The sequence below is a fragment of the Myotis lucifugus genome, unplaced genomic scaffold (genome assembly GCF_000147115.1).
Source record: "Myotis lucifugus unplaced genomic scaffold, Myoluc2.0 scaffold_669, whole genome shotgun sequence".
NCBI classification, from domain to species: domain Eukaryota; kingdom Metazoa; phylum Chordata; class Mammalia; order Chiroptera; family Vespertilionidae; genus Myotis; species Myotis lucifugus.
The window spans coordinates 81324-97078 of record NW_005871717.1 but is presented as its reverse complement, the minus strand read 5'-3'; the positions used below and the strand labels follow the sequence as shown (position 1 = coordinate 97078).

General features: G+C 43.3%; 2 protein-coding genes across 3 annotated transcripts in view; one reads left to right on the top strand and one right to left on the bottom strand.

Annotated features, from left to right (window-relative positions):
- The window catches only part of IGSF6 (immunoglobulin superfamily member 6), a 9390-nt gene extending 7099 nt beyond the window's left edge, over nucleotides 1–2291 (bottom strand). The window contains exon 1 of the mRNA XM_006105307.3: nucleotides 2070–2291. Coding sequence (XP_006105369.1) covers nucleotides 2070–2136 — 67 coding nt within the window. The 5' untranslated portion in view covers nucleotides 2137–2291. The remainder of the gene's footprint in view (nucleotides 1–2069) is intronic.
- Nucleotides 1–6139, top strand: part of METTL9 (methyltransferase like 9) — a 51112-nt gene extending 44973 nt beyond the window's left edge. Inside the window, exon 5 of one of the 2 annotated variants that reach the window (XM_014447510.2) lies at nucleotides 4022–6139. In XM_014447510.2, coding sequence (XP_014302996.1) covers nucleotides 4022–4224 — 203 coding nt within the window. In that variant the 3' untranslated portion in view covers nucleotides 4225–6139. Of the gene's footprint in view, nucleotides 1–4018 lie in introns of both variants that reach the window. The other variant, XM_014447509.2, reaches the window with a different exon arrangement.
- The last annotated feature ends 9616 nt before the right edge of the window (nucleotides 6140–15755 follow it).

Sequence of the window (15755 nt, the reverse complement as noted above, 5' to 3'; positions counted from 1 at the left end):
GGTCACCCCGAGCACCGCTGGCACGGGCAGGCTGCAAGGTTGGTCAGCAGCGGCGGACACCTCCTGCCCACACGTCACCCTGACGCTAGAGAACACTGACTTGCAGCCAGTGACCATTTTATCTTGGAGGCTTTGAATTGGACTTGGGCCTATTGCAGTGTAACAGATTAACAGAGTGTTTCAGTTCCAAGTCCTTTGTGGGAAGGAATTCTTAAAAGAGAAGCTGGCTTTTTTTTGGTTTGTAAATCCTGCCCTCGCTGGTTTGGCTCAGTGGATAGAGCATCAGCCTACGGACTGAAGGGTCCCGGGTTCGATTCCAGTCAAGGGCATATGCCCGGGTTTCCACCTCAATCCCCAGTAGGGGGCATGCAGGAGGCAGCTGATCAGTGATTCTCATCATTGATGTTTCTCTCTTCCTTCCTTCCTCTCTGAAATCAGTAAAAATACATTAAAAAAAATCCTAACCTGAGGATATTTTTGCTATTGAGTTTTAGAGAAAGTGGAAGGGAGGGAGAGGCGGGGAGAGGGAAAGGGAGGAAAGGAGGGAAAGAGGAAGGAGGAGAGAGAGAGAAAGAGAGAGAGAGAGAGAGAACCATCAGTGTGAGAGAGAGACATCGATTGCTTGCCTCCCACACATGCCCGACAGGACCAAGGATCGAACCTGCAACTCAGGTACATGCCCTTGACCAGGCATTGACCCCGAGGCCCTTCTATGCACAGGTCGACACTCTAACCACTGAGCAGGCGACCAGGGCCAGAGAAGCCAGCTTTTAACACTTTCCTTGGAGAACTAATGCCCAGGATAAAAGAACTATTTGCAATTCTGGAGTTTTATATCTCCGCCTATTTCCAGTTCTGCAAAATGAGTCTGCGTGAGAGCAAATCAGTGGTAGGGTTTCCGGAGTTGTGAGAGTAGACTTGTGAGGAAACTTCTGTTTCTTCATGTCCCAGTTAAGCAACATCTCCAAAAAAAGAGAAGTTGGGATGATGTGCCACACACAGCCTGCTCCTTTAAGAGCTCTCATGTTCTGTAGGATATTTTAAACGTAGTACCCTCTGAAAGGGTTGAAAGTTTATCTCCTTGGTGGAGGGAATTTAAAAAGGTTATTTTACTATTTTTAAAAACAAAACTAGAAAATAAGTTAACGAATTTTTGAAAAGGAGAAAGCCCCTCAGGGACAGCTTTGAGCATGTGGAATAGCAGCTGGCACAGCGAGCTCCCTGGCCGCGCCACCTGCGCCCACTCCCCCTTAGGCAGCTCCCAGGCACTATCCGCACCCCTTCAGGGAGCAGGGTTCTACTTTACAGTCACACCAGTTACAAGCTGATAGACATAGGTGCACCTCATAGAAAAAATAGGATATTGAAAGTGGAAGTGAGAAATCACCCATAGAGTCCTGTAACCCAAAATAACCACTGTTAACATTTTTATATTTATTTTTAACAGGTGAAAAAAGTTAATTTTAAGAGCTTTTGTTGCCTTCTCTGCCCTACAACCCAAACTTTGTGGGCAGAACTGAGATCATTATATCAGGACTATGATGAGATGATTAGAACTGCGAGGTGGGAGCCACTTTCTTTCATGGATGAAAACAGCAGCAGCAGAATTTAAACTCGGGTCTGTGACAGGGTGGTTATTCTCGGGAAAGGAGCTGAAGCAGTCGGCCCCCCCGCCGGCAGTCCCTCTCTTTTATAGAGATTCAGCTTTTCAGAAGCACTGTTCTGTGAAGACTCAGGGCTGTGCTCAGCGCTCACTGTCACCCTGTGGGGTTGGGAGCCCTGTCACTGACGGCCGGCACCTGGAGCTGTAGGACTAGCTCACCCTTTGGTGCGGTGCTCTCTGTAAAGCAGCTAATAGCAAAGGGACGTTTCCAGTGCGAATATGAAACGTTCTCAGCGATTCTCTTATCACCATTTCCCCCGGGAAAAGGAAACTTACCACTTTAGACAATTTCTGTAATGTTACACATTTTAAAATAATTTTGTAGGGGCTTAAAATATAAATATAAATGCATTAGGCAAAAAATAGCAATTGATTTAAGTCAAGTGGAGGAGAAAAAGCAGCTTACCGACACAGCACAGAAGCAGACCGACTTCCAGGCCGAGGAGGGCCCTGGCCGCGTCCACAGCCTCCATCTCTGTGTGTGGGGTGGGGGCGTGTATTTGAAGAGAGTTGCCCTTTTTTCCTCTTTTTAGAAAGGAAGAACTGAAGAGAGGAACTCTTATTAAGGAACCATAATCAGGAACTTTTTTAAATTGTGTAAATATTGTTTGTAATGCAGTTTCGCCATTTGAAGTTGAGACTTTAGCCTAGAGCACATGTCTAGGTGTTCATATGATACATTTGTCTTGGCTTTTCGCAAAGCCTCTTAGGCGCTAGATGGTGTGAGTGAGACTTGATTTGTGGGTATTCCCGGGAAGGAGTATTACTTACATGTCCAGCGCAGTCCCTTTGCCGGTCTTGGGAGTCACCACTGGAATCGCTACAGAGAGAGATCAGTGAACAATAAACACATCACAGTATAATGAACAACACGCTGTGTGCCAGTAAGTAGCCGAGCCCAGTTTTGCGTGACCCCTTTTTAATGTGTCAGTGAAGCAGGTGTGTGGAACCTGTCATCCGTCCCTCCCAGCCCTGCTCCCCGCCCCCCTCCGTGCTCAGGTTCTTTCTAAACAACAGAAACGGACTCTGCTGACTTAAGCAAAAGGGAATTTAAGGAAAGGATGGAGGGGGTCACAGAGCCACTGGGAAGACGGCAGAATCGCATGTGGGCTGCAGCCAAGAAAAATGCCCCGGTCACTCCATCCAGCTGATCTGAAGCCCACACCACCGCCAAGCACCTGCTAGTGCTGCCCCAGCCCTGGCGCCCCGCCACTGCTCTCCCCCCTCCCCCCCTAGGAGGCTCCGCCCTCACTCCTGGGGCACCAGCTCTTCCTGCCAGGGCTCAGCCAGTGTGTCTGAGCTCAAAGGCAGGGGAGTGCGTCCTGTGATGTCTTCCCACTGCAGGGCTTGTGCTCTTGGCACTGACAGTGACAGAGTTTCCCGTTTACAGCACGTTATTCCAGCTGAATTTAGTAACACTTAATTTCTGTGTGTTTTACATCACCATAGTATCTACAAGCACCTGGATTTACATTGTGTGTGTCTCTCTCTCTAGTCGATGCTTGGTATGTATGTGAACTTGAAGACCTCCCCCCCCTCGTGATGCTCAGATGAGGTGGTTGACATGGCGTCAGTGCAGGGAATGCGGGACGCATCCGTTCTCTCTCTCGCTCTGTCTCTGGTCCTGGAGCTTTACTTTATAAGGTTGTTTTGAAAAGTTAGGGAGTGGCCCTAGCTGGTTTGGCTCAGTGGATAGAGCGTTGGTTGGCCTGCGGACTGAAGGGTCCCAGGTTTGATTCTGGTGAGGGGCACATGCCCAGGTTGTGGGCTCGATGCTCAGGTTGCGGGCTTGATCCCCAGTTAGGTACATGCAGGAGGCCTCCAATCAATGATTCTCTCTCATCATTGATGTTTCTATCTCTCCCTCTTCCTCTCTGAAATCAATAAAAAAAAAAAATTTTTTTTTTAAAAGAAAAGTTAGAGAGTGGACCAACTTCCCTTGAAAAGCACACTGATTATTTATTTTTATAAATTAAAATCCTGTATTAACCTAGTTTTATTTTCAGCCTAATAAACCTCTCTAATTAATTCATTGCATAAGTATACTACAGCAGTGGTGTTTTCTTGTATTTATCCAAAACCCTCCTTCCAGTATCATGTGTTGCTCCTGCCTCAGTTTTCCAGTATTTAGTGAGCTTTGGGGCAGAACCCGACGCTCCTGCCTGCTCTGGCGCTCACTGGCCTTGCAAGCTGGGCTCCTTCCCCTTTTTCAGTCTGCTTCTTGTCTCTGTCCCCTACCCCAGGAGCCTGGGAGGGAGTCAGCAGAGCACCCAGCGCTTGGCACACTCGTCCCTCCTCCCCTCTTCAAACAACTTGTTTGTTCAAGAATTTAACTTAATGTTTTATTTGTTTTAGTAGGTGGCAAGTGGGAGAAGCCATCAGAAATTTTGGAAATCAAGGGACAGAACTGGGAAGAGCAAGTGAACAGTCTGCCTGAAGTTTTCGGGAAAGCGGGTTTTGCGATCGAGGCTTTCACCAGACTGCCGTACCTGTGTGAAGGGGACATGTACAACGACTACTACGTCCTGGACGACGCTGTCTTTGTTCTCAAACCCGTGTAACCGAAGAGCGTCTGCATTCTCCATTATGCAGGGGAGGAGCTGGGGGACTGTCGGGCTAAAGATCATGTAGGAATTTAAAAAGCCAAAATACTAATTATTTCTTTGTAGTGTGTAAAAGGAATGTTTTTTTTAAAAAAACAACCCAACTCTTTGATGATTTTATCAGCTCTTACTCAGTATGCAGGTCTCACTCCAATTACAGGAGATATTTTTTATACTTCATTGCAGTGGGGACTCCTTGCCAGTCCTAGCAATAGTCATGACTTTTCATGGAAACAGCAAATGCGGATTGTTTCCAATAAAGTGAGGACTGGCAATGAAGGTGTCCTTCAGTTGCAAATACTGGTTATAAGGTATAGCCACTGGCACTCTTTCCTGTTTAGACATCTTTCTGTCCTTATTCAAGAAAATGTTTTAATCATGCTAATAAACTCTTTTGGAGATGACTTCAGTATCAGGTTTGAGTTCATGAAAGGCTCCCAGCACCTTGCACTGCTTTGACTTCAGGGACACCCCACTAGTCACGTTATGTGGAAGATGCAGCTGCAGGAAGGGGCGAGGGGCGGGGGCTGTGAATTGTGAACACGGAGGCAGTCAGACCAGCCCTCGAGAACCACCTCACTTGGATACAGTACTTCAGGGACTACCACCCACTCTCCAGTTCATGTTGCTTTGGGGAATGCAAAACACTGGCTCAGCCTTTGTGGTAGCTAACGTCCTACACTCAGAACTTTGTGTTTCTGGACAATCTCAGGTTCTCAGAACTGAAACATTCAGTTATGTCTACCAAAAAAACAGAACCTAAAGATGTTTTAATTCCACTTCTTCCCCTACACTTGTATACCTCTTTCCCAGGACTTGGTTCATCCTGAAATCCTCCCCTGAATTTATTAGTTGCCAAGCATATGGGTTGATGAAGACTGTGTCGGACTCGTGCATTCTAGAATCTGTGAGTGCCTCCACCACATACCCAGACATGTTGCAATGCAGGAACTCATTAGCTGGTCAGTAACCATTGTGGATATTCCAAAGAGCAGAGCACTTAACCCAGAATCTAATATCTCAGTAATTGCAGAGATGCCAATCTGAGATTGATGTTTATAAACAATATGTTATTGTTACAACTTCATTTCTTTTCCCAGCCAGGTGTTTCACTAAACATTCCCCTTTATATGCTCATAGAAGTCATCAGATCAACACGTTTACCGCAACACCTGGGTGTAAAGGCGCATTGCAGCCTTGAGAAGAATGGCTTCGTTATTCATTAGGAGCGGCACTCCCACATCCTCACGCCCGTGTCTCCCGCTGTCATGGTGTAGTCATAATAAGAGTTGGGTTATGTGATTTATGCAAAATTGTTGGTACGTTCTAAAGCTTTTTTCCAGGAATTCAAATAAGCAAAGTGCAAATACTTAGCACCCTAGACTGTAAAAATAGAAGGCGGAAATGAGTAAACAATGTAGTTCTTGTACAGTGGAGTTTTGCTTCTTTATGAACTGTCTGTCATTACCAGGGGTTGCTATTAGACCGTTGAGCAAGAGTGATAGATGTTCAAAGAGGCGGTTGCCTCAGTGTTTCATAACTTTGAAATCGAGACTTAATTTGATGGTCTGTTCAAAACAAAACTCATTTGTTACTCAAAAAAGCAGAGAAAGCACAAACATTTATGCATTTCGAAGATAAAAATCGTTTCTTAACATTAGATTCTCTGAAGACCTAATTATCTTTGATGTTTTGTGGTGAAAATTTACACCAGCAAATCTCACAGCTCCTAGCTGGTCTCTGAAGCCTGGTGGTGTGCCATTTCGCTAGATGGCGCTGTTGCTCACTCAGTGTCAATGGCTTTTTTTTCCTTCCCTAAATGGAATCATGTTTTTCCCCCACAAAGTACAATAAAGCTGCCTTCTTGTCTGCACCATTCTTTGTGTAAGTGCCTCATATCAAGTTCAGGTTGTGCTAGAGAAATTAAGAGCTCTATTTGTGGTCAAAGCAGGCTAACTATCTGACCTTAGGTCGTGGAGGAGGGAAATGCAAGCTGCACCTGTGAGCCCTAGCCCCTTGCACCTGCGGCTGCAGCTCCTCGCACCTGCGGCTGTAGCCCCTCGATGCTCAGACTACTGGCTTCGGAGAAGGGAAGGAAAGGAGAGACAATGCCCTTAGTCATTTCTCCCTTGGGCAGAGTAGTTAAAAGCGACAGTGTATTTCCTACGCTTCTATAAGTCATATCAGCTTTTACATAGTTGGCCTGTAATAGAAGAGAAGCTGGCTGGGAAAGAAAACCTCAGTGTTTCATGTTGTCTTTCTGAGTAAAGCTTTGTTTTCACTTCGTTCTGAGCCTAGTATTTAAATACACTCGGAATAAAGCAAGAAGTTTCTACCAGTTGCTTCCCACCACTTGGTGACTGATGAAGTTTCATGGTCTTTTTCCTCCAACGACAGCACATTGAACCTGGGCTTCCAGTGGCTAAAGTGGCCCACACGTGTGTGCAGGTGCCTGTATGCTCCCAGACAAGCTTACATTCTGTGCACCCTGTGAAAGCGGGACGCTGGACCGCGAGCCAAGGCCCAGTGGTCTGAGTGGTACTGCCTGGGTTCTTATTGACTCCAAAGAGGATGCTCACAAACTTAGAATCAACTTACCGAAGATGTAAAATCATCAACTGGCTGAAGGAAGTTTACACTGTATCCACAATAAGAAACCTGTGTGATCTAAGTGGAAAAAGGCACCCAGGTCATTAAGGAACTAGTACTGCAATACAAAATTCAACAGCCTGCCTTTTGCAATGAGTGGATTATGAGATAATAGCTAGGCAACAGTGAAAAGTACAATAAAAATAAAATTCCACGCCTGTAGCTATCTATGGGTGTTCATATTTGCTGCTTGCTTAGTCAATTCTAATATATTTGTGTTGTGTTTGTCTTCTATGTAGGAATTCTAACTTTTTAAAAGTTGCTTGCTTTTTAAAACTCATTTTAAAATAAACTTTTATTTTGGAATAATGTTTAGAGAAATCTTGCAAAGATAGTACAACCAGTTCCAGTATACCCTTTATCTAGTTTCCCTAATGTTAACATCTTAGTAGTCATGGTATATATATGTCAAAACTAAGAAATTAGCTTTGGTACATTAGTATTAAGTACACTGCAAGCTATTGGCCCATTTTTTCGCTAATAAACTTTTCTGTTTTAGGAGGCAATTCAGGATACCATATTTAATTGCTCACTTTAAAAAATTTATTATTGATTTTAGAGAGAGAGGAAGGAAGAGAGAAATGTCAATGTGGGCTGGTAACGTCAATTGGCTGCCTCTTGTATGACCCCCTACTGGGGATTGAGCCCGCTACCTGGGCACGTGCCCTGACTAGGAATCGAACTGTGACCTCTCGGAGCATAGAATTGTTAGTTTACTGACACAGTACCATGATTTGTTTTTCTTCCAATTTTTTATTGAAGTAAAATACACATAAAAATTACCATCTTAACCATTTCCAGGTGTATAGTTCAGTGGTACTTAGGACACTCAGTGTGCAGCCATCACCATTTCATCTCAAAGACCTGAAACTCCCCATTAAATACAACTCACTTTCTTTCTTTCTCTCTCTCTTTCTTTCTTTCTTTCTTTCTTTCTTTCTTTCTTTCTTTCTTTCTTTCTTTCTTCTTTTTCTTTCTTTCTTTGTTAATCCTCACGAGAGGATATTTTTTCCATGATTTTAGAGAAAGTGGAAGGAAGTAAGTAGGAGAGACAGAAACATCGATGTGAGAGAGACATTGACTGATTGCCTCCTGCATGTGCCCCAACTGGGCCTTGGGATTGAGCCTGCAACCCAGGTACTTGCCCTTGACCAGAGTCAAATCTGAGACCCTTCAGTCCATGGGCTGATGCTCTAACCACTGAGCAACTGGCTACGGTCCATTCCTTCTTTCCTCAGCCCATGGCACCATCACCTACCTACTTTCAATGGCTTTGACTACTCTAGGTCCCTCATATAAGTGGGATCACACAATATTTGTCCATTTGTGTCGTAGCATAATATTCTTAAGGCTCATCCATGCTGTGGACTATGCCAGAATTTCTTTCCTTTAAAAAAAAAACCATTTATTTTCCAATTACAGTTGACGTGCAATATTATATTAGTTTCATGTGTACAACATAATGATTAGACATTACATGACTTACTAAGTAGTCATGTCAATAAATCTCACACCCATCTGACACCATATATAGTTATTAGACTATAATTGACTATTCCCTGTGTTATACTTACATCCCCATTACTACTCTGTAATAGCCAACTTGTGCTTCTGAATCCTTTCACCTTTTTCACACCCCCCCCGCAAACTCCCATCTGGCAAACGTCAAAGTGGTCTCTGAGTCTATTTCTGTCCTGTTTCTTCATTTATTTTGTTTTTTAGATTCATTTATTGATAGACTAGAGGCCCGATGCATGAAGTTCGTGCAGGGGCTTGGCTTCTGCCGCCACGGCCACCTCTGCCTTGGCCCCCGCCACCACGGTTTCATCCAAAAGGACGTCCAGTCTAATTAACATATTATGCTTTTATTATTATAGATATGTATTTATTGCCATTTTATTGTTTTTTTTTCTTATTATTAAAGAAGACTCTAACATTTCATGTAATACTGGTTTGATGGTGATAAATTCCTTTAGCTTTTCCTTGTCTGGGAAGCTCTTTATCCTTCAATTCTAAATGATAGCTTTGCTGGGTAGAGTAATCTTGGTTCTGGTCTTTGCTTTTCATCACTTTGAATATTTCTCACTACTTCCTTCTGGCCTGCAATGTTTCCGTTGAGAAATTAGCTGACAGTCTTATGGTAGCTCCTTTGTAGGTAACTAACAGCTTTTCTCTTGCTGCTTTTAAGAGTCTCTTTTTGTCTTTAACATTTTGCATTCTTTTTTAAATTATTGATTTTCTAGAGAGAGGATGAGAGAAACATTGATGTGAGAGAGAACCATCGATCAGTTGCCTGCCACACGCACCTCCACTGGGTATTGAACCCACAACTAGGTATATGCCCTGGCCAGGAATCAAACCTGTCACCTTTTGGTGTATGGGATAATGCTCCAACCAACTGAGTCACACTGGCCAGGGCTTCACTTTTTGCATTTTAATTATGGTGTCTTGGTGTGGACCTCTTTGGGTTCATCTTGTCTGGGACTCTCTGTGTTTCTTGCACTTGTATGTCTATTCCTTCACCAGGTTAGGGAAGTTTTCTGTCATTATTTTTTCAAATAGGTTTTCAATTTCTTGCTCTCTCCTCCTTCTGGTACCCCCATGATGCGAATGTTGGTTTGCTTGAAGTTGTTCCAGAGGGTCCTTACACTATCCTCATTTTGGGGGATTATTTTTTCTTTTTGCTCTAATGATCTGACTGGGTGTTTTTTACTTCCTTAGATTTCAAATTGCTGATTTAATTCTCAGCTTCATCTACTTTATTGTTGATTCCCTGTAAATTATTCTTCATTTCAGTTAGTGTAGCCTTCATTTCTGACTGGTTCTTTTTTTATGGTTTCCATGTCCTTTTTTATGCTATTGAAGTTCTCATTAAGTTCATCTACTCTTCCCCTAAGTTCATTGAGCATCCTTATAACCAGTGTTTTGAACTCTTCCTTTAGTAGATTGCTTTTCTCCATTTTGTTTTAGTTCTTTTGCTGGAGTTTTGTTCTGTTCTTTCATTTGGGCCATGTTTCTTTGTCTCCCTGTGTTTGTTTCTATGTCTCCTGGACTTGGTAGAGTGGCCTAATGTAGTAGGTGTCCTCTGGGGTCCAGTGGAACAGCCTCCCTGATTACCTGATCTGGGCACTCCAGTTGTGCCCCACCCACTGTGTAGGCTGTGTACACCCTCCTCTTGTACTTGAGCCTTAATTGCTGTTGGCATGTCAGTGGGAGGGATTTATCCCCAGGCTGATAGGTTGCAAGGACTGGCTGCGACCACCAACCACCGTGGAGGATCAGCTGTGCAGGAGCCCACCTTACAGAACAGGACTAACTTTAACAGAGCTCTGGTCATGCTGAGTCTAACCCTTGAGTGTGTCACTGTGGAGGTGGTTGGGTGATGCTTCAATATGTTCTGAAGCTGTCCACTGGTTGCGCTGGCTCTGGGGCCTCCTGGGAGGTTCAGGCCAAAGTCAGTCACTGCCTGTGCTCTGTGCAGGGCCACCCAGCATGAGATACAAGGCAATCTGCAGATGGCTGATGCTAGTGCTGGGCCTGGAACCACTTAGCGAGAGGTATGAAGCATGCTGAGACCAGATGCTGCCTGTTTGTAAAGTTTTAGGAAAGTCTGAAATGTGAGCCAAGACAGGCCTTTCTTATGGAAAAAACCCTGGAAATGGGTTGGGTGGGCCCACAAGTTGGGTGGGGTGGGGGTCTCAGGGAATCACCAGAGTAGGGAAAATAGTGTTAGCCAGGTTGAAGGAGTTTCAGATGTGATGCCTGCCTTCTGGCTCTGTGGGGGAGAGCTGATCGGAGGAATAAGGGCGTCAGACAGCACTTTCGTCTGGCAGAAAGCTGTCCCTCCAGCTCTCTGAATGATGGCAGACAATTCGGTTCCTCCCTGTGTGTCCCTGCTGCCTTTTAAGCTACTGCCCAGCGCTGGAGCTCAGAGGGAGTGTCTGAGTAAGTCCATGTGTGTGCTCCTTTAAGAGGAACACCTGGGACTCCAGCAACCTCCATGTCACTCAGTCATAATCCCCACTGGTCTTCACAGCCAGAAGTTATGGGGCCTTCTCTTCCCAGCACTAGACTCCTGAGCTGGAGGGCCCTGGTGTGGGGTTGGAACACCCTCACTCCTCAGGGGGAACCTCTTCAGCTGAGATATCCCTCCTGATTTTTATCTGACACACATGGGTGTGTTCTGTATCTCTGCCCATCCTATGAATCTCCATGTGGCTTCTCTCTCTCTCTCTCTCTCTCTCTCTCTCTCTCTCTCTCTCTCGTTAATCCTCATATGAGTGGAAGGGGGGAGGAGAGACACACACAGAGAGAGAAACATTGATGTGAGATACACTTCAATTGGTTGCCTCCCGCACCAGCCCCGACCAGGACCAGGGATCAAACCTGCAACCAAGGTCCATATCCTTGACCAGAATCGAACTCGGGACCCTTCAGTCTGTGGACTGACACTTTATCCACTGAGCCAACTGGCTAGGTTGTGGCTTCTTCTTTAAAATATAACTTGCCTCCCTTTTTCTTACTCTTTAAAAAAATATATGTTTTTACTGATTTCAGAGAGGAAGGGAGAGGGAGAGAGAGAAACATCAATGATGAGAGAGAATCATTGATCAGCTGCCTCCATCACGCCCCACACTGGAGCTCAAGCCCGCAACCTGGGCATGTGCCCTGACTGGGAAATGAACTGTGATCTCCTGGTTCATAGGTTGATGCTCAACCACTGAGCCATACTGGCTGGGCTCTTTTCCTTAGAAAGAGAGAGGAAGAGAGGGAGCAAAAGAGAGAGGGAGAGAGATCTGTTGTTCCACTTATTCATTGGTTGCTTCTTGTATGTGCTCTGACTGGGGATCGAACCTGCAACCTGGGTATATTGGGATGATGCTCCAACTAATTGGGCTACCCAGGCAGGGCTTTTTAAAGAAAATATTAAAAGAAACAGCAAAATTCACTGGTATTTATTAGGTGCTTGCTTTACATAAACACTCTGCTCCTTATTGTAAATACAGTTAAATGAACAATCCTTGCTTTGTGGCAGTATTTTTTTCTTTTATTGGGTGACACTGGTTAACAATATTATACATCCCATCATCGGTACACTGTGTTGTGTGTTCACCACCCCAAATCAAGTCTCCCTCCTTTCATCACCATTTCTCTCCACTATACCCCCTTCCTCTCCCCTCCCACACCACCACACTGTTGTCCACATCCATGAGTTTTTTCTCTTTTTTGCTCAGTCTCTCCACTCCCCCAACCCAGTCCCTGAACCCTCCCCCCAACAACTGTCACCCTGCTCTCCATCTCTGAGTCTATTTTGCTTGTTAGTTCATTAGATTCCACAAATGAGTGAAATCATATGGTACTTGTATTTCTCTGACTGGCTTATTTTATAATTAGCATGATGCTCTCCAGATCCATCCATGCTCTCAAAAAGGGTAAGATTTATTTATTTTTATTTTTAAAAATATTTTTTATTGATTTTTTACAGAGAGGAAGGGAAAGGGATAGAGAGTTAGAAACATCAATGAGAGAGAAACATTGACCAGCTGCCTCCTGCACACCTCCTACTGGGGATATGCCCGCAACCAAGGTACATGCCCTTGACTGGAATCGAACCTGGGACCCTTCAATCCTCAGGTCGATGCTCTATCCACTGAGCCAGACAGGTCAGGGCAAGATTTATTTTTTATGGCCGAGTAGTACTTCACTGTGTAAGTGCACCACATCTTTTTTATCCACTCATCTACTGATGGACATTTGGGCTGCTTCCAAATTTTGATTATTGTAAATAATGCTGTAATAAACATAGGGGTGCATATATTCTTTCAAATTAGTGTTTCGGGTTTCTTCAGATAAGTTCCCAGAAGTGGAATTGCTGGGTCATAAGGCAATTCCATTAAAATTTTTTTTTTAGGGAACTCCATTCTGCTTTCCACAGTGGCTGCACCCGTCTGCATTCCCACCAGCAGTGTACGAGGTTTCCCCTTTCCCCACATCCTCGCCAGCACTTGTCTGTTGACATATTGATGACAGCCATTCTGACAGGTTGTGGTGATATCTCGTGGTGGTTTCAATTTGCATCTCCCTGATGATTAGTAATGAGGATCTTTTCATATGTCTATCGGCAACTGTGTGTCCTCTTTGGAGAAGGGTCTATTCGGGCCCTTTGCCCATTTAACCAGACTCATTAAGAAAAAAGAGAGAGAGCGCGCGCACAATTAAATAAAATCAGAAACTAAGAGGAGAAGTAACAACTGATTCCAAAGAAATACAAGGGATTGTAAGAAATATTACGAACAACTATATGCCAACAAATTGGACAATCTGGAAGAAATGGATAAATTGCTCGAAACAGGCAATCTTCCAAAACTGAACCAAGAGGAATTAGAGAATTTGAACAGACAGATTTCAACTAGTGAAACTGAAGCAGTAATCTAAAATCTGCCCCCAAAAGTAAAGTTCTGGGCTGGATGGCTTCACAGGTGAATTTTACCAAGCATTCAAAGAGTAACTAACACCTATCCTTCTCAAACTATTCAAAAAAAATTCAGGAGGAGGGAAGACTTCCAAGTTCATTTTACAAGACCAGCATTACCCTAATTCCAAAACCAGTTGAAGACACTACAAAGAAAGAAAAGTACAGGCCAATATCCCTGATGAACACAGATGCTAAAGTCCTCAGCAAAATATTAGCAAATTGGATCCAGCAATACATTAAAAAGTTCATAACCATGATCCTGTGGGATTTATTTCTGGGACTCAAGGTTGGTATAATATCCACTTACCAATAAATATGATAAACTACATAAATAAAATGAAGGATTAAAACCACATGATCATATCAATAGATGCAGAAAAAGCATTTGATAAAATCCAGCACCCATTTTTGATAAAAACTCAGTAAAGTGGGAAAAGAGGAAACATAATAAAGGCCATATATGACAAACCCAAAGCCAACATCATATTCAATGGGCAAAAACTAAAAGTTTCTCTTAGTATCAGGAACAAGACAGAGATGTCTGCGTTCACCACTCTTATTCAACGTAGAACTGGAAGTGTGAGCCACAGCAATTGGACAAGAAGAAGAAATAAAAGGCACCCAAACTGGAAAAGAAGAAGTAAAACTGCCATTATTTGCAGATGACATGATATTGCATATAGAGAACCCTAAATATTTCACCAAAACTACTATAATTGACAAAAAATTCAGTAAAGTAACAGGATACAAAATAAATATTCAGAAATTAGTTGTATTTCTATACACCAATAATAAACTCTCTGAAAGGGAAACTAAGAACATAATCCAATATGCAATTGCTTCAGAAAGAATAAAATACCTAGGGATAAATTTAACCAAGGAGGTAAAAGACCTGTACTCAGGAAATTATAAGACAATGAGGAAAGAAATTGAAGAAGATCCAAACAAATGGAAGCATATACTGTGTTCATGGATTGTAAGAATTAACATCATTAAAATGTCCATATTACTCAAAGCAATATTCAATGCAGTCACTATTAAACTACCAATGGCGTATTTCACAGATCTAGAACAAATATTCCAAAAATTTATAGGGAACCACAAAAGACCTGAATAGCAATAGTAATCTTGAGAAAGAAGAACAAAGTTGGAGGATCACACACTACTGATATCAAACTATACTATGAGGCCACTGTAATCAAAACAGCATGGTACTGGCATAAAAACAGACAATGGAACAGAATAGAGAGCCCAGAAGTAAACCCACACCTTTTAGTCACTAATATTTGACAAAGGAGGCAAAAACATACAAGGGGTAAAGATAGCCTATTCAATAAATGGTGTGGGGAAAAATTGGACAGATATGTGCAAGAAAGTGAAACTAGACCACCTTCTTACAACAAACATAAGAATAAACCCCAAATTGATTAAAGACAATGTTAGATTAAAAAACCATAAAAATCCTAGAAGAAAACATAGGCAGTAAAGTCTTGGATATTTCTTGTAGCAATATATTTTTTTCTGATATATCTCCTAGGACAGTGGTCAACAAACTCATTAGTCAACAGAGCCAAATATCAACAGTACAACGATTGAAATTTCTTTTGAGAGCCAAATTTTTTAAACTTAAAATATATAGGTAGGTACATTGTTATTAACTTAATTAGGGTACTCCTAAGCTGGCCTTTGCTAAAAACGTCCTCAATCTGATTGAGGTACGTTCGCTGAGGTCGACCCCTTCCAACTCTCCCATCCACACTCGTCTTGTATACTTGTTTTGTCTATCTCCTTTCCGAAAACCGACTTCTGTGCATGGGCTACAAAGTTTCAATTGCACTGTACGTGGTATTTTGTGGAAGAGCCACACTCAAGGGGCCAAAGAGCCGCATGTGGCTCGTGAGTCGCGGTTTGCCGGCTACTGTCCTAGGGCAAGGGAAACAACAGTGGGTCATTTTAAATTCTCTAGTTGTAGAACTTCCATTCAGGTCAATTTCAGCTGTTTGTGGTATAGTTTAGTTGTAATTTAGAGGTGGTTGTGGGAGGATGCCAGTACTGCCTTTACCTATGCCGCCATCTTGACTGGAAGTTTTCTTTTTATGGCTTAAAAATACTCCACGGTATGTAGAAACTGCATTTTGCCTATTCATTCATCGGTCAGTGGTCACCTGGGTTACTTCCACCTTTTAGTTACTGTGAATAATGCTGCTGTGAACATGGCTGTACAAATATTTCTTTGAGTGGCTGTTTTACTTTGCCGGGGTCCAGCCTCAGCGGGCCAGGGGTTCCCAAAGGTGTGGACGGAGTTGGCGAAGAATGATTTACACGGAGACAGCGTTCAGCTAGTCTCCGTGGCTGAGGCCACAGA